General features: G+C 36.1%; 1 protein-coding gene across 1 annotated transcript; it reads right to left on the reverse strand.

The window, feature by feature from the left end:
* Window positions 1-14,412: 14,412 nt before the first annotated feature.
* LOC127952195 (zinc finger protein 239-like) lies at window positions 14,413-17,895 on the reverse strand. Its single transcript, XM_052550595.1, has 2 exons — window positions 17,557-17,895; window positions 14,413-15,810 (listed from the first exon to the last, which is right to left on the reverse strand). Exons 1-2 carry the CDS (start codon window positions 17,723-17,725, stop codon window positions 14,837-14,839), a joined length of 1,143 nt encoding a protein of 380 aa, XP_052406555.1. The 5' UTR covers window positions 17,726-17,895; the 3' UTR covers window positions 14,413-14,836.
* Between the last annotated feature and the right edge of the window lie 1,393 nt (window positions 17,896-19,288).

Genomic DNA, 19,288 nt, shown 5'->3' on the forward strand with positions numbered 1-19,288 from the left:
GTTTTTTTTTTTGAATTATGAAATTAAACCCTTTACGTTAGTTTAACGATTGATAATTAAGTAAAGTTTAAAATTAAACAGTTTAAGATGATGAAACACAATACAATTGTGTTTTGGTGGAAAACTAAATATATTTGTGTTGTTTTAACAAAACGTGTAAAACGAACAGTACCACAAATCCATTTTTTTGAGTGCAACTGTATATTATTCTATATGCATCTGCATATGTAGTGCATGTATGTACTTTCTTACATACAGATATTGATATATGGCTATTGATGAAAAAAATAAAAGGTATGTTTTCAAATAGAATTTGTGTAGTATTTTTTTTTTTATGAGCTGGTTAAGAAGAGGTAAAATAATACATTTTATAAAAGATTCGAAAATGGGATAGAAATGAAATGTGGATGTGTAGACTTGATACAAGTTCAAACTGTTCAAATAAGGAAAACACATGAATAAGGAAACCATAGGCATGTGAAATGTATGTTGTTTGAATAGTTTGGCATATATAAATTAAACATATCGGTTACATATATGGTCAAAACAAACAGTATTATATAAATAATAATCATATACATCATATTAATATATGTCAATATACTAATTTAATATGCCAAATTTATATATGTTATAAACCTATATCAACATATATCTAGAGATATGTATATATGTGATAGCAATATATTGTCTTATATTTAGCATATATGATGGTGTCATTAGCGATATAGGGACATATATGTCATATATTACATTTCTGTATGGGAGTGTGCACACTTATAACGTTTCACTCCAATGTGGATCATCTCGTGTGTTTTCAGACTTGATGAATCACTGTATCATTTGTCATTGTGAACACTTACAATATTTCACTCCAGTGTGAATCATTTCCTCTGTTTTCAGACTTGATGAATTACTGAATCTTTTGTCACAGTGTGAACACTTATAACGTTTCACTCCAGTGTGGATCAACTCGTGTGTTTTCAGACTTGATGAATTACTGAATCTCTTGTCTCTTGATGAATTAATGAATCTTTTGTCACAGTGTGAACACTTATAACATTTCACTCCAGTGTGGATCAACTCGTGTGTTTTCAGACTTGATGAATTACTGAATCTTTTGTCACAGTGTCGACACTTAAAACGTTTCACTTCAGTGTGGATCATCTCATGTGTTTTCAGACTTGATGATTTACTGAATCTTTTGTCAGTGTGAACACTTACAACATTTCACTCCAGTGTGGATCATCTCATATGTTTTCAGACTTGATGAATTGCTGAATCAAGTGTTCTCTTGAAACACTTGTAACGTTTCACTCCAGGGTGGATCATCTCGTGTGTTTTCAGACTTGATGAATTACTAAATCTTTTGTTGGTGTGATCACTTATAACCTTTCACTCCAGTGTGGATCATCTCCTGTGTTTTCAGACTTGATGAATCACTGAATCCTTTGTCGGTGTGAACACTTATAATGTTTCAATTCAGTGTGGATCATCTCATGTGATTTCAGACTAGATGAATTACTGAATCTTTTGTCACAGTGTGAACACTTATAACATTTCACTCCAGTGTGGATCATCTCGTGTGTTTTCAGACTTGATGATTTACTGAATCTTTTGTCAGTGTGAACACTTATAACATTTCACTCCAGTGTGGATCATCTCGTATGTTTTCAGACTTGATGAATTGCTGAATCAAGTGTTCTCTTGAAACACTTGTAACGTTTCACTCCAGTGTGGATCAACTCGTGTGTTTTCAGACTTGATGAATTACTGAATCTTTTGTCACGGTATAACACATAATATTTCACTCCAGTGTGGATCATCTCGTGTGTTCTCAGACTTGATGAATTACTGAATCTCTTGTCACAGTGTGAACACTTATAACATTTTACTCCAGTGTGGATCAACTCGTGTGTTTTCAGACTTGATGAATTACTGAATCTTTTGTCACGGTATAACACTTATAATATTTCACTCCAGTGTGGATCATCTCGTGTGTTTTCAGACTTGATGAATCACTGAATCTTTTGTCACAGTGTGGACACTTATAACGTTTCACTTCAGTGTGGATCATCTCATGTGTTTTCAGACTTGATGAATCACTGAATCTTTTGTCAGTGTAAACACTTATAACATTTCACTCCAGTGTGGATCATCTCGTGTGTTTTCAGACTTGATGAATTACTAAATCTTTTGTTGGTGTGATCACTTATAACCTTTCACTCCAGTGTGGATCATCTCCTGTGTTTTCAGACTTGATGAATCACTGAATCTTTTGTCAGTGTGAACACTTATAATGTTTCAATTCAGTGTGGATCATCTCATGTGTTTTCAGACTAGATGAATTACTGAATCTTTTGTCACAGTCTGAACACTTATAATGTTTCACTCCAGTGTGGATCATCTCATGTTTTCAGACTTGATGAATTACTGAATCTTTTGTCACAGTGTGAACACTTATAACATTTCACTCCAGTGTGGATCAACTCGTGTGTTTTCAGACTTGATGAATTACTGAATCTTTTGTCACGGTATAACACTTATAATATTTCACTCCAGTGTGGATCATCTTGTGTGTTTTCAGACTTGATGAATTACTGAATCTCTTGTCACAGTGTGAACACTTATAACATTTCACTCCAGTGTGGATCATCTTGTGTGTTTTCAGACTTGATGAATCACTGAATCTTTTGTTGGTGTGATCACTTATAAACTTTCACTCCAGTGTGGATCATCTCATCTGTTTTCAGACTTGATGAATTACTGAATCTCTTTTCACAGTGTGAACACATAACATTTCTCTCCAGTGTGGATCAGCTTGTGTGTTTTCAGACTTGATGAATCACTGAATCTGTTGTCAGTGTGAACACTTATAACGTTTCACTCCAGTGTGGATCATCTTGTGTGTTTTCAGACTAGATGAATTACTGAGTTTTTTGTCAGTGTTAACACTTATAAAGATTCACTCCAGTGTGGATCATCTTGTGTTTTCAGACTACATGAATTACTGAATCTTTTGTCAGTGTGAACACTTATAACGATTCACTCCAGTGTGGATCATCTCGTGTGTTTTCAGACTTGATTAATCACTGAATAATTAATCTTGTGTGTTTTCAGACTTGATGAATCACTGAATCTTTTGTTGGTGTGATCACTTATAACCTTTCACTCCAGTGTGGATCATCTCCTGTGTTTTCAGACTTGATAAATTACTGAGTATTTTGTCACATTGTGAACACATAATGTTTCACTCCAGTGTGGATCAGCTTGTGTGTTTTCAGACTTGATAAATCACTGAATCTTTTTTAGGTGTGAAAACTTAAAACGTTTCACTCCAGTGTGGATCATCTTGTGTGTTTTCAGACTTGATGAATCACTGAATCTTTTGTCAGTGTGAACACTAATAATGTTTCACTCCAATGTGGATCATTTCGTGTGTTTTCAGACTTGATGAATCACTGAATCTTTTGTCACAGTGTGAACACTTATAACGTTTCACTCCATTGTGGATCATCTTGTGTGTTTTCAGACTTGATGAATCACTGAATCTTTGGTCAGTGTGAACACTTATAACGTTTCACTCCAGTGTGGATCAACTCGGGTGTTTACAGAGTTTATGAATTACTGAATGTTTTGTCAGTGTGAACACTTGTAAAGTTTCACTCCAGTGTGGATCATCTTGTGTGTTTTCAGACTTGATGAATCACTGAATCTTTTGTCAGTGTGACAACTTATAACGTTTCACTCCAGTGTGGATCATCTTGTGTGTTTTCAGACTATATGTATTACTGAATCTTTTGTCAGTGTGAACACTTATAACGATTCACTCCAGTGTGGATCATCTCGTGTGTTTTCAGACTTTATGAATTACTGAATCTTTTGTCAGTGTGAACACTTATAACGTTTCACTCCAGTGTGGATCATCTTGTGTGTTTTCAGACTTGATTAATCACTGAATAATTAATCTCGTGTGTTTTCAGACTTGATGAATCACTGAATCTTTGGTCAGTGTGAACACTTATAACCTTTCACTCCAGTGTGGATCATCTCCTGTGTTTTCAGACTTGATAAATTACTGAATATTTTGTCACAGTGTGAACACATAACGTTTCACTCCAGTGTGGATCAGCTTGTGTGTTTTCAGACTTGATAAATCACTGAATCTTTTTTCAGTGTGAAAACTTATAACGTTTCACTCCAGTGTGGATCATCTTGTGTGTTTTCAGACTTGATGAATCACTGAATCTTTTGTCAGTGTGAACACTTATAAAATTTCACTCAAGTGTGGATCAACTTGTGTGTTTTCAGACTTGATTAATTACTGAATCTTTTGTCACAGTATAACACTTATAAGGTTTCACTCCAGTGTGGATCATCTTGTATGTTTTCAGACTAGATGAATTACTGAATCTTTTGTCAGTGTGAACACTTATAACGATTCACTCCAGTGTGGATCATCTTGTATGTTTTCAGACTAGATGAATTACTGAATCTTTTGTCAGTGTGAACACTTATAACGATTCACTCCAGTGTGGATCATCTCGTGTGTTTTCAGACTTTATGAATTACTGAATCTTTTGTCAGTGTGAACACTTATAACGTTTCACTCCAGTGTGGATCATCTTGTGTGTTTTCAGACTTGATTAATCACTGAATAATTAATCTAGTGTGTTTTCAGACTTGATGAATCACTGAATCTCTTGTTGGTGTGATCACTTATAACCTTTCACTCCAGTGTGGATCATCTCCTGTGTTTTCAGACTTGATAAATTACTGAATATTTTGTCACAGTGTGAACACATAACGTTTCACTCCAGTGTGGATCAGCTTGTGTGTTTTCAGACTTGATAAATCATTGAATCTTTTTTCAGTGTGAAAACTTATAACGTTTCACTCCAGTGTGGATCAGCTTGTGTGTTTTCAAACTTGATGAATTACTGAATCTTTTGTCACAGTATAACACTTATAATGTTTCACTCCAGTGTGGATCACCTCTTGTGTTTTCAGACTTGATGAATTACTGAATCTTTTCTCACAGTGTGAACACTTATAACATTTCACTTCAGTGTGGATCATCTCATGTGTTTTCAGACTTGATGAATCACTGAATCTTTTGTCAGTGTGAACACTTATAACGTTTCATTCCAGTGTGGATCATCTTGTGTGTTTTCAGACTTGATGAATCCCTGAATCTTTTGTCAGTGTGAACACTTATAACGTTTCACTCCAGTGTGGATCAGCTTGTGTGTTTTCAGACTTGATGAATTACTGAATCTTTTGTCACAGTATAACACTTATAATGTTTCACTCCAGTGTGGATCACCTCTTGTGTTTTCAGACTTGATGAATTACTGAATCTTTTCTCACAGTGTGAACACTTATAACATTTCACTTCAGTGTGGATCATCTCATGTGTTTTCAGACTTGATGAATCACTGAATCTTTTGTCAGTGTGAACACTTATAACGTTTCACTCCAGTGTGGATCATCTTGTGTATTTTTAGACTTGATTAATTATTGAGACTTTTGTCACATTATAACATTTATAACGTTTCACTCCAGTGTGGGTCATCTTGTGTGTTTTCAGACTTGAATCACTGAATCTTTTGTCACAGTGTGAACACTTATAACGTTTCACTCCAGTGTGGATCATCTCATGTGTTTTCAGACTTGATGAATCACTGAATCTTTTGTCAGTGTGAACACTTATAACATTTCACTCCAGTGTGGATCAACTTGTGTGTTTTCAGACTTGATGAATTACTGAATCTTTTGTCACAGTATAACACTTATAAGGTTTCACTCCAGTGTGGATCATCTCGTGTGTTTTCAGACTTGATAAAATACTGAATCTCGTCACAGTGTGAACACTTATAACGTTTCACTCCAGTTTGGATCATCTCGTGTGTTTTCAGACTTCATGAATTACTAAATATTTTGCCGGTGTGAACACTTAAAACCTTTCACTCCAGTGTGGATCATCTCCTGTTTTTTCAGACTTGATGAATTACTGAATATACTCTTTTTTCTTTTTCATTTTAAAAGCTGATCTGTACACGCAAATTAGCAACAAAAGACTAACGACTGACAAACGCCTTACAATTATGGACTGGTATTTGATAATCATCAACAGTCTTCGTGGGTAAAGATTAGAGGAGAAAAACAAGCGTTTTTATTAGTCCAATATTTCATTGAAAATCAGACAAGTTCCCAGCCAGCACATGACTGACCTTCAACCTTGAAATATGGTTAAAATAAGGTCAGTTGTGGTTTCAACATTGAAACAACGTTGATTCAACGTTTAAAGCCGAATGTTTGAAAAACTTCCAGCACATTACCAACTTTCAACGCTGAAATAAGGTCAGTTGTGGTTTCAACGTTGAAATAACGTTGATTTAACGTTTAAAGATGAACAGTTGAAAAACTTCCAGCACATGACCAACTTTCAACGTTGAAATATGGTTGAAATAAGGTCAGTTGTTTTAATGAAACAACATTAAAAATGTTTAATTCTAAATGGTTGAAGAAGGTTAACAAACTTTTAAATTATTTATATTAAATGATTTAAGATTATTATTATTTTAATAGCATTTGAAAATATTTTAGTCATGATACCTATTATAAAATCTAAAGGTATATGTTAAATATTATCATCATTAACAACAATAAAACTAAATACATTTCTACATTTAAAAATATCACCGTTATTGTCGTCTTTCTTTGAGTGAGGCGGCTAACTGTGAGCTGCTGCTCATTATAACTGACTGCTCTGTCGGTCCCAAATTATTTAATATTTGCCTGTTATTTATTTTTAATTTTTTTAACAAATTTGAGTCGTGACATGTCAAAGCAGAACAAAAACACAAGAAGGCTTAGATGTGTTCTGCAAGGTCCTGCAAACATACTGGCAAAATGAGGTAAGAAAATCGCTATCTTTATCATCGTTTGAAAAAAGTATAACCAGAGTTTACAAATGGGTAGCTTAAAGGACATGTAACCTGCAGAAGATAAATAAATACCCGTGTGTGTATTTTTGCATTGCTTTATCACAGATGATCATGTTAGATGCTCACCTACTGTGTTGCTGGTAAGTTATGTGTTAAAGGTGCTGTAGGGAACTTTTGTAAAAAAATATTTTTTACATATTTATTAAACCTGTCATTATGTCCTGACAGTAGAATATGAGACAGATAATCTGTGAAAAAAATCAAGCTCCTCTGGCTCCTCCCAGTGGTCCTATTGCCATTTGCAGAAACTCCATTGCTCCCGGTAAAAAATTACCAATCAGAGCTGCGGTCCGTAACTTAGTTTGTGTTCAAAATGTAGAAAAATGTATATAATAAGCGAGTACACCATGAATCCATTTTCCAAACCGTGTTTTTCGCTTGTCCTGAATCACTAGGGTGCACCTGTAATAAGTGTTTATATTCGGACTATTTTAGATTGCTTCGGGGATACCGCGGTGGAGTAACCCAGTACCTTTGTGATTCTTCATAGACATAAACAGAGAGAAGTAGTTCCGGCTACGATGTTCTTCCGCAAGACGCAAGCAGTTCTGTTTATTAACCGCTAGAGCATCAAAAGTTTCCTACCGCAGCTTTAATGTCTGTCTTTTAGAGATTTTTCCACATTTTCCTGATATGAATCTCATGCATTAGGTGTGTTATATATGTTTTAATTCTAATAATAGTTTCAAAGTGTTTTCTGAAACATAAGTGCAAATGTCAGTAGAATTTTAATGAGTTAATGAAAATGAATTTAAAAATGAATTAGGATTGTTTAAAGCAGTGACCGACGCACAATCTTTCTCCTCCTCCTCCCCACTCTCAGAGATGGATGTCTCCAAACTTCTCCTGTCCAATCATCCTACTACTTGTCCACTTGATCCGATCCCCACTCACCTCCTTCAAGCGATCTCTTCTTAAGTCATACCTTCGCTTACTCATGTTATCAACTCCTCTCTTCACTCTGGAACATTTCCCTCAGCATTCAAGCAGGCTAGGGTAAGCCCACTGCTCAAGAAACCATCTCTAAATCCAGCGCTTCTTGAAAACTACAGACCGGTATCCCTTCTTCCATTCATTGCAAAGACACTTGAGCGAGCTGTGTTCAACCAGCTTTCTATGTTCCTTGTACAGAACAACCTCCTGGACAGCAACCAATCTGGCTTCAAAAGTAACAACTCAACTGAGACTGCTCTGCTCTCGGTTACTGAAGCCCTGCGACTAGCAATAGCAAGAGCTTCAAGATCCCCTGTACTCATCTTACTGGACCTGTCTGCTGCTTTTGACACTGTTAATCACCAGATTCTTCTGTCCACCCTCAGAAAGATGGGCATCTCTGGAACAGCACTCCTGTGGGTTAAGTCCTACCTCTCTGACAGATCCTTCAGTGTGTCTTGGAGGGGTGACGTTTCAAAGTCACGCCACCTTGCTACTGGGGTTCCTCGAGGCTCAGTACTTGGACCACTTCTCTTCTCCATCTACATGACATCATTAGGATCTGTCATTCAGAAGCATGGCTTTTCTTATCACTGCTACGCTGATGACACCCAACTTTACTTCTCATTCCAGCCAGATGACCCGACGGTAGCTGCTCGCATTTCAGCCTGTCTGAGTGACATCTTTAGCTGGATGAATGACCATCACCTTCAGCTTAACCTTAAGAAAACGGAACTCCTGGTGATTCCAGATAACCCATTGCTTCATCACAACTTCTCTATACAGCTGGGCTCATCAACCATTACTCCTTCGAGGACAGCCAGAAACCTAGGAGTTGTGATGGATCATCAGTTAAGCTTCACAGACCACATTGCTACGACTACCTGGTCCTGCAGGTTTGCCTTATACAACATTAGGTTGATTAGACCCTTCCTGTCAGAGCAAGCAACCCAACTTCTTGTCCAAGCTCTTGTTCTCTCCAGACTGGACTATTGTAATGCTCTCCTGGCGGGCCTTCCTGCATGTACTGTCAAGTCTCTGCAATTGAACCAGAATGCAGCAGCAAGGGTTGTCTTCAATGAGCCAAAAAAAGCTCACGTTACTCCTCTCCTTATCAAGTTACACTGGCTACCAGTAGCTGCTCGCATCAAATTCAAGGTACTGATGCTAGCCTACAAGACGACCACTGGCACGGCACCAACTTACCTAAACTCATTGGTTAAACCTTATGTGCCCTCCAGAAGTTTGCGCTCTGCAAGTGAACGATGGCTTGTGGTACCATCCCAAAGAAGTTCAAAATCACTCTCACAGACCTTTTCCTGGACTGTGCCCAGCTGGTGTAATGGCCTCCCAATCTCAATTCGTACAGCGGAGTCTTTACTCATTTTCAAGAAACATCTAAAGACTCATCTTTTTCGCCTGCACTTAACCAACTAACACTAGCACTTTTTTTTCCTTTTCTTGTCTTTTCATTTAAAAAAAAAAAAAACACCTGGCTATGCATTCTATACTAGACTAACTGAGACTTGTCATGGCACTTGTATACTGTTGTTGTTCTCTTGTTGACCTGACTGCTTCTATTGTTCTCATTTGTAAGTCGCTTTGGATCAAAGTGTCTGCTAAATGATTAAATGTAAATGTAAATGTAAAATAAAAGATCAGCTGGTTTCAGTCATAAAGGTACAGGGGTTTTCCCTTGCAAGTGCCACAAAAAAAAGAATTTATATGCCAAATTATTTTACAAAAACCTTTAAATATTATTGTATTTGGATTGTTCTACTACATGTTTTTAACAATGCATCCATGCATACTCTGCAAAAAAAAAGGTTTGGGATTATTTTCATCTTTTTTATACAGTATGTTTCCAAAATAAAACTGCTGTTATACAATTTTGAGCATGTGGTAGTTAACTGAAGTTGATTGTAAAGCCTTTGCTGCCAGTCATTTGATTGTTAGCCTTTATCCTGTCCTGTTGATCTAAATGTAAACTAGAATCTAATTGACAGAGATGTATAGTAACGAAGTAGAACTACTTCACTACTGTACTTAAGTACTAAAAGGCGGTATCTGTACTTTACTGGAGTATTATTTTTTTCCCTTACTTCCACTTTTACTTCGGTACATATTTTCGCTGAGTTTAATACTTTTACTCCGATATTTTTTTTATGTGCTGCATCGTTACTCATTACAATTATAAAAATGGCAGGTTTGATGAAGCTGGCACATCATTGAGCGAAACAAGCGATTAAGAAGACTGCGCGTGCTGACTGAACTGCTGTGAAGAGAGAAATGAACACCGAGTCGAGCCAGATAATGACTCGTTCATGAGTCAAGAACCGGTTGCATCGGTTCTCGGATGACCAGTAACGTTAGTTCTTTCTGACAGTTCAATTCAATAAACCAGTTGAAGAAAACAGTTCACCAATTCTTTTGCGCTCGATGCAATGGCGTCATTGGCGTTTACTGCACCTGGGCTCATAACATTTACACAGAATCAGTTCAGAATCAATCACCAAAAGAATCAGTTCGGTTCAGACGCTCTGTGTGTCGGTTTGCTTCACGCTAAATCACACATGCGCAGTATCATCAGCTCATCGGTTCACGAATCAGACGCATCTGACAGAAACGGTTCTTGACTCGTGAACGAGTCATTATCTGGCTCGGCTCGGTGTTCATCTTCAGTTCTCTCTTCACAGCAGTTCAGTCAGTGTACTGTTTGAGTCAATGAATTACTCCAGGATATTGGTTTGTTTTATCTCAGAGGGAGTGTCAGACACATTAAACAAGTTAACAGCTTATTCATCTGTGGAGTAATGCGTATTGGAGACGCGAACCGTTTAAAACGATTCAATTCGATTTGGTGGACTGTTTCAAAAAGATCCGGTTACAGCGAATGATCGAACATCGAACCAGATATCACAAACTGCTTTGTTTTTAACTGTCTTACAACAGACACAGAAGAGAAGACAATGCTGAATAAAGTCGTAGTTTTTGCTATTTTTGGACCAAAATGTATTTTCGATGCTTCAAAAAATTCTAAATGACCCTCTGATGTCTTAAGGGTTTGAAACAACATGAGGGTAAGTTATTAATGACATCATTTTGCAAATTGGGCTAACTAACCCTAGTAACCATTTTTTGTTTACAAGAAGTTACAGTCAAAGGAATTGTGATTGTCCTTTGGGTTAATCATTTGAAATAGTAAAAACAATATGTTCAAACTTTTGACTACTTTCTTTAATAGCTACATAACACAATACTTCTACTTTTACTTTCAGTACTTGAGTAGTAAATTTTAAAATAGACTACTTGCAATACTTAAGTACAAAAAATGTTGAATACTTTAGTACTTCTACTTAAGTGTGGTGCTTAAAGAGCACTTCTACTTCTACTCAAGTCACTTTTTTGATAGAGCACTTGTACTTTTACTCAAGTATGGGTCTCTAGTACTTTATACATCTCTGCTAATTGAACATACAAGTGTGTATACATGGTGCCAGGTACGGCGGTGAAACAACATTGTGTTATCAATGTTGATTAACTTTTAAAAATCGACACCTCATTCAGCGTTAATCCAAGGTCTGCAGAACGACCACCATAATTCATCCATGATGGTAAGACGGTGAAACAGCGTCGGGATTTCAACAGTGAATCAATGTCATGATTTCAACCGTGCATCAACGTCGCGATTTCAGCGGTGAATCAACGTCGTGATTTCAACGTTGATCCAATTTGCAAAATCAAAAGGTAATTCAACGTTGATCCAACCATGGTACCTGACGTTGTTTCAATGTTGAATTACCGGCTGGGTTGCAGCATAAATTATGGAAATTAAGATAAGCCTTAATGAAATCACATGATAATGATAAAATAGGCTATTTTCTTCTTTTATATCCATCCTGTGGTAGACACGACAGAAGAGACGCTGACTGACCATAAACAGTAATCAGCTGCTCGCCAGACTCGTTCACATGACATAATGTGGTAATGTGATGATAATGTGGTCATCCAGCCATCAAGAAGAAAATGTGAAATGGACATAATGTTCACACACCAGTCCAAATGTTGTTGCTTGAGTGCAGTAGATTACCCCTACAACCGCACCATAATGGCAACAGTTCAAGACCAAACAATAAGCCAAATTTCAAAAATGGACATGTAATACCACAAAGTACTAGTGGTGGGGAGAGGGGAAAAATTTAAAACATTAGTTTTATCAATCATTCAAGCTATACTAAACACATCAAGAAAAAACTGGTAGCTGGGTTAACAAAAAATGCAGGTTTACTAAGCTCTTTAAACCTCTGGACATTCAACAGATCCAGGAACTGAATTCATAATTATCATCAGGTACTAGTAACTGTATCAGACCGTTGACCCAATATCTTGTGAAGTTGTATTATGTTAGCTGAAGGAGCACCATAAACAAGTCAACTTGTTGTTACTCTAAACCTGATCAAGTCTATATTTCTAAGAGTTGGCCAACATCTTGTCGCAAAGTTACTTAGTTACTAGAATATATAAAGTGGGCTATGAAAGCAATGCAACTAAAAATATAACTTGAGACACTAATTTATATTGTTCATGTTCTGCAGGTTAATATCACGGTCAAAATCATCCAGATGGAAAGTGAAGGTCTTGCCTTTCTCCAGGATGATGTTTTCCTGGAAAAAAACATCTACACCATAGCGGACACCACTGGGATCATGGAGCTTGCAGTCTGGGGAGTACAACACAACCTCCAGCTGGACTCCTGGTTCTACATCACCAATGTGTCACTACGTGTCTTCAGAGGTAAAAAATTCCTGTCAATGACAAACATTTTCAGCCACAACATCTGAACATGTAACCGTGAACAACATTGGCGCCAAAGTCAGCATCATTTACGTTTGTCCACTAAATCACATGGCACTATCCTGCAGTCCTCTGACAAATGTGACTGATTTACAGATCCGACACATTACACTAGACACTCATGCTAAACTTAAAATAAGAACAACAACCTGTGAGGATATCAAATCAGTCAACATCGAAAACCACATTCTCCGATCCACAATTCAAATTTCCAAAACCCCCACGACAGACACCATAATGGACTCACTTTTAGACCTCCCCACAATGAAAATGACCATACACAACCACTTCAACACCCACCTGGCAAATCCAGAGCCATCACATCCAGACACCCCACAACCAAGCACTCCACTCATGCGCTTCTCACCGTCTACGCAATCTGCACCTCCAAATGATGACCTAGACGAACAAGACCTTTTTATAGCTGAGTCTCCTATAGACAGTCAGCCGAAAGCAAACAGGTCAACTTCCCCATCTTCCACCTCTGTTTCAGATACCCCAAATAAGTAATGTATTATGTTATTTTTAAATTGTTACTTTTTTTTTCTTCACCGATTTACGTTCAATCTTCTGTATTGAAGATACAAGATGTTATATGCATTTTCAGTCTTTATGACTATGGGGACCTGTATTATATTTCTGACTACTGTGAATAAAGAAACCTCATTCCAATGCTTCACTCTTGTTTGCATTTATTAAACCGCTACAAAAAAAGGTTATAGATGTCTTTCACTTAAAAGAAAACCTTTAATGGGTAAGGTGTCTGAAGAAAATACCAGAAGTCTGTACACTATGGCAAATTTTTCATTTTGTTTAACTTTTTAAACCGTTCATGCGTCTCTTGACTTCTCGAGACAAAGACAAGAAAAAAACACATTTACACTTTTGAAGTCCGCTCCAATATCTTCTAAATGTAACATGGCAGCACAAGATGAGGTAGATATCAACAAGAGTATGTCCGTAAAAAAAGACTACATACAACGCCACCTATAGTTTGACGTTTACAAAGAATCAATTGACATTTTGCTAATTTATTGCAAAAATTAACAAATTTGACCCCCCTTTTAATTACTAAGAAATAACTCTTGTAGTTTGAGCATGCCTATGTTTAATATGACTCTTCAAGTAATCATAAACCGCATTACCATTAACCTGATATAGCTCCAGTGTTCTGCCAGCAGTACTCAATGCTTTAAGGCTTTAAACTTCATGAAACACTAAAAATGGTCACCTTTCAAGAGGTATTAAAAACTTGCATACAATCAAATGCTGTAGAAAAAAAATGCAATTTTCTTTGGTTATTTTTTTTTAAATATAGGAGTTTTAGTCAAATTTAACAGGAATTTTTATTTAAATGCTTAATGCAAAATAACTTTATTTTTTTATTTTTAGATGGGATCACTCTCACATATTCACTCTGTGGTATGTTGAATCTGCACTGACGGAGTAGCTCACACTGCCTCTGAAATGGGCCCATCTAATACATTTAGATCGTTTTTTACAAGAGAAGCAAAACATCAATTACAAATCAACATGACAGTATATCCTGCATCTACAAACCCGATTTAAAAAAAAGTTGGGACACTGTACAAATTGTGAATAAAAAAGGAATGAAGAATTTACAAATCTCATAAGCTTATATTTGATTCACAATAGAATGGAGATAACATATCAAATGTTGAAAGTGAGAGTTTTTGAAATGTCATGCCAACTATTGATTCATTTTGGATTTCATGAGAGCTACACATTCCAAAAAAGTTGGTACAGGTAGCTATAAGAGTCAAGAGAAGTTAAACGTACATATAAGGAATGGTTGGATGACCAATTTTCAACTTAGGTCAATTGGCATCATGATTGTGTATAAAAAGAGCCTCTCAGAATGGCAGTGTCTTTCAGAAGTCAAGATGGACAGAGGATCACCAATTCCTCCAATGCTGCGGCGAAAAATAGTGGAGCAATATCAGAAGGGAGTTTCTCTCTGCGTACTCTGCGTATAGGGAGTGGCGGTACTGGGAGGCAGCATCAAATCTGAAGATGACCTACTTGCTGTGATTGTTTTTTGTATGTCTGTGTAGAGAAGTTAGATGACAGAAACACTCCCCACATTCAGTGCAGTGATACGGTTTCTCTCCAGTGTGAATCCTCTCATGTGTTTTCAAAACTCCTGGCTGACTGAATCTCTGTTCACAGTATGAACACTTGTAAGGTTTCTCTCCAGTGTGGATCCTCTCATGTGTTTTCAGACTTGATGAATTACCGAATCTCTTGTCACAGTGTGAACACTTGTAGGATTTCTCTTCAGTGTGGATCCTCTCATGCTGTTTTAAATTGGTCGCTGTAGTAAAAGTCTTTTCACACTCAAAGCACATGTACTCTCTCACACCAGTATGTATTTTCTGATGCCCTTTCAAATGTTGTAGACGTGAAAAACTCTTTCCACACAAATGACATGAATGTGGTTTCTCTTTTGTATGAACTCTCAGGTGCTGCTTCAGGTGTGAAGCCCTCAAAAACATTTTGTCACATTGATCACATGCATACAGTTTCTCTCTAGTGTGAACATTTGTGTGTGCATAAAGATGTGATAATTGTGAGAAACTCTTCCCGCACTGATCACAAGTGAACGGTTTCTCTCCAGTATGAACTCTCATGTGTGCTGTAAGTAGTCCTTTTAGTGAAAAACTCTTCCCGCACTGATCACAATTAAACGGTTTCTCTCCAGTGTGAACTCTCATGTGTGCTGTAAGTAGTTCTTTTCGTGTGAAACTCTTCCCGCACTGATCACAATTAAACGGTTTCTCTCCAGTGTGAACTCCCATGTGTGCTCTAAGGCGATCTTTTCGTATGTAATTCTTCCCGCACTGATCACAAGTGTGCAATTTCATGTGAACATCAAGACCATTTTTTCTTGACAATTTGTTTCTTTGAGAGCAAGTTGAAGGGTTTTCTCCAGTTTTAATATGATTCCTCTCCTCAACTTCCAATTCTTTCTCCACATTTTCTTCAATATACTCTGAAATAAAATTTAAAAATTTTATTTTTTAGTAACTCATTAAAACACACACAGAACTGTGAAAAGACATACAAATGAACCATGATAAAATAGCAGAGATAGGGCTGGACAATATGACCTAAAATCAAAACTTCAATTAATTGAACACTTCACCTTGATTATGATTATTTAATTATTATTTTATTTATTTTATCATTTTACATTATTTTTTGCCCTCATAGTTTATTTTAAAAAGTATGTATACTGTATTTATTAATGTGTAATATGTTATTTTTTAAACAAATGTTGAGCTCTAAAAGAATTTCAGAATTTTTACAACCCTTTTTTTAGACCATTTGCAAATTTGAAATCATAAAATTAAAATGTTAAGGTTACCACTGCGTCTTTCTGGGAAAATAATGCAGTGATTAATATATTGATTATTTAAATTAATTATTAAATCTTCAATGTATGGTCTTTATAAAAGAACTGCATTGTTGCTTATCTTATTCTAAGAAATAAGTTCTTGTTAAAAATAATCAAAATTAAAAATATATATTTCTATCGAATACTGGCGAAAATCCAATATTGCGCATCATCCCTACAGTAAATACTCCCATTTTGTGATAAGGCTGTATACGTATTTTATATGACAGTAAAAGTCTGTTTCCACTGTCAAATGTACCAAATAATGGTTGTAAATAACCCCAGTCCTGTAGCGACTTCAAATTTGTCTTCTACAAACTAGGGCTGCATGTTTTCAAGTTTTTCATTAACCGGCTCTAGTAATAGTTATGTAACTTTCCGTGTTTAGGCGAAGGTAACAAGCAGGCTCCGCGGCCGCCTCGCTAAGGCTATGACTATGACTATGTTTGACAGGTACAATATTTGAAAATCGATAATAATTTTTTTTTTATTACATTTATATCTGAATTTATGTCAACCTATAGACTTTCAAATATCAAAATGTCATGAATTCATATGTATGACATGACATATAAACATGACATATAAACATATTTTCCTATTATATTTTGCCTGGAAATGCTTCCAACAAGGTGTAGGTTCTATTTCTAGCATGCACGCGTCGAGCCGCGCGTCTCACGCACGCAGTCGGCAAGCTCTAACCTGTTAACATGGGAGACGAATTAAAAACAGACACGCCACGCAGCTGAGACGCTTTCGCCACAGCCAGTGTGTTGCCGGCCTAATGATGCCCGGGTGTTGGCTGTTGAGATTACAACAACGAGGTTGTACTTGAAGTATATCTAAACACTGTATTGCAATACTTGCATTTTGCCCCGTCACTCTCAATTTTAAAGTACTCCAACGCTGTACTTTTCTTTGCCCACTTCATATTAGAAAAATGACTTCTTGTGGACATTACAAATGTATGGGAGCGCTCTGGCGGTCTCTAGTGGTGCAAAAATGTATTACAACTAAATTCAATGCACGCCATTGACGTCACTTAACCGAGCAAAATGTTTCACTCCGTTATGCAATTTCTAACGGTTAATCGGTTAACCATGGACACCCCTACTACTAACATAAAAACAAACTCAGTCTCACATGCTAACAGTTTTATGTTACCCCCCCCCCCCCCCCCCCCCCAAAAAAAAGCAGAAATAAAGTCAAAGAATATAACTGTCTTTGTGTCGATTGAGTCACATTTCTAGTAGAAATGGTTAAAGTCTTGTTTTAACAAAGATTTGCAGAAATCCTGTGTGTAATACCACAATAAAAGAGATATTATGAATAAACACCAACCTCCTTGTTCTTCATGTTTTATTTTCCGGGTTTCTGGTTCTTCATGTTTTATTATCTGTGTTTCTGGCTCCTCGTGTTTTATTCTCCGGGTTTCTGTTTCCTCGAGTTTTATTCTCCAGGTTTCTGGTTCTCTCGTGTTCTCTTCACTCTCCTCTTTAACAAACTCCATCTTCACAGCAGCAGATCTCAGTTCAGATGATACTTTTCCAGATATTCCTGCTTGATTCAACACTTAGTCTCGACTGTGAGGATGAGAATATTACAGGTATTTACTGACCTGATTCAAAAACTGTATTTTCTATTTACAGAAACAACGTGACAACACAACAGAGAGCGCGGTGAAACTAATCTTCTTCTCCTGAGGTTTAATATTGCTTGTCAAACAAAGGTAAGTGTTTAGCGCCACCCGCTGGACTGGAGAGTGAAGGAAATAATACGAGGGATATTACTTTGTGCACTGTTTTTTCATTTTCTTTTTAAAAGCTGATCTGTACACGCAAATTAAAATCTACTTACCATTATAGACTGGTTTTTGATAAGCATCAACAGTCTTCTTGGGTGAGGATTAGAGGAGAAAAACAAGCAATTTATTATAAATGTTTAATGCTAAATGGTTGAATAAGGTTAACAAACTTTTAAATTATTTATATTAAATTATTTAAGATTATTATTATTTAATAGCATTTTTAAATATTTTAGTCATGATACCTATTATAAAATCTAAAGGTATATGTTAAATATTATCATCATTAACAACAATAAAACTAAATACATTTCGGTGCTTTATCACACTGAAACAACTCCCATTGGTAGTTTTATTTTATTACTTCGATCATTATTGGTTAATCTTGCTGTCATTCAGGAAACTGGACAATGAATCGGTTTGCACCTTTCTACATTTAAAAATATGACCGTTATTGTCGTCTTTCTGTGAGTGAGGCGGCTAACTGTGAGCTGCTGCTCATTATAACTGACTGCTCAGTCGGTCCCGAATTATTTAATATTTAATATAATTGTTCATTTTTTTTTTTTTTTTTTGAACGAATTTGAGTCGAGACATGTCAAAGCAGAACAAAAACTGTGAACACAAGAAGGCTCAGATGTGTTCTGCAAGGTCCTGCAAACATACTGGTATAATGAGGTAAGAAAATCGCTATCTTTATCATCTTTTTAAAAAAGTATAACCAGAGTTTACAAATAGGTAGCTTAAAGGACATGTAACCTGAAGAAGATAAATACCCTTGTGTGTATTTTTGCATTGCTTTATCACAGATGATCAAGTTAGATGCTCACCTACTGTGTTGCTGGTAAGTTGTGTTAATGTCTGTCTTTTAGAGATTTTTCCACATTTTCCTGATATGAATCTCATGCATTAGGTGTGTTATATATGTTTTAATTCTAATAATAATTTCAAAGTGTTTTCTGAAACATAAGTGCAAATGTCGGTACAATTTTAATGAATTAATGAAAATGAATTTAAAAATGAATTAGGATTGTTTAAAGCAGTGGTTCTCAGTGTCAGGGCCCTCTCTAGTGGTTACACAGGTGAATCTCTAAATTAAATATTAATGTTAATACATTTTAATTTAATATTTGAGTAAGTTTTTTTTGGTACATTTAAGTACCGTTAATGTACAGTAAATTATTAATAAGTTAGTTATGTAAATTTTGTTATAACGCATTTTAATTTAAACTTAAGTTTTCATTTACTTGTATGTAAGTGTAGTGTTAA

The sequence above is a fragment of the Carassius gibelio genome, chromosome B3 (genome assembly GCF_023724105.1).
Source record: "Carassius gibelio isolate Cgi1373 ecotype wild population from Czech Republic chromosome B3, carGib1.2-hapl.c, whole genome shotgun sequence".
NCBI lineage: Eukaryota > Metazoa > Chordata > Actinopteri > Cypriniformes > Cyprinidae > Carassius > Carassius gibelio.

Excerpts from the sequence above, each read along its gene's own strand:
- LOC127952195 (XM_052550595.1), bottom strand. The coding sequence starts at position 17,725 with ATGGAGTTTGTTAAAGAGGAGAGTGAAGAGAACACGAGAGAACCAGAA. Across the intron at positions 15,811-17,556 it reads AAAACATGAAGAACAAGGAG|AGTATATTGAAGAAAATGTG; the intron begins GTTGGTGTTTAT and ends ATTTTATTTCAG.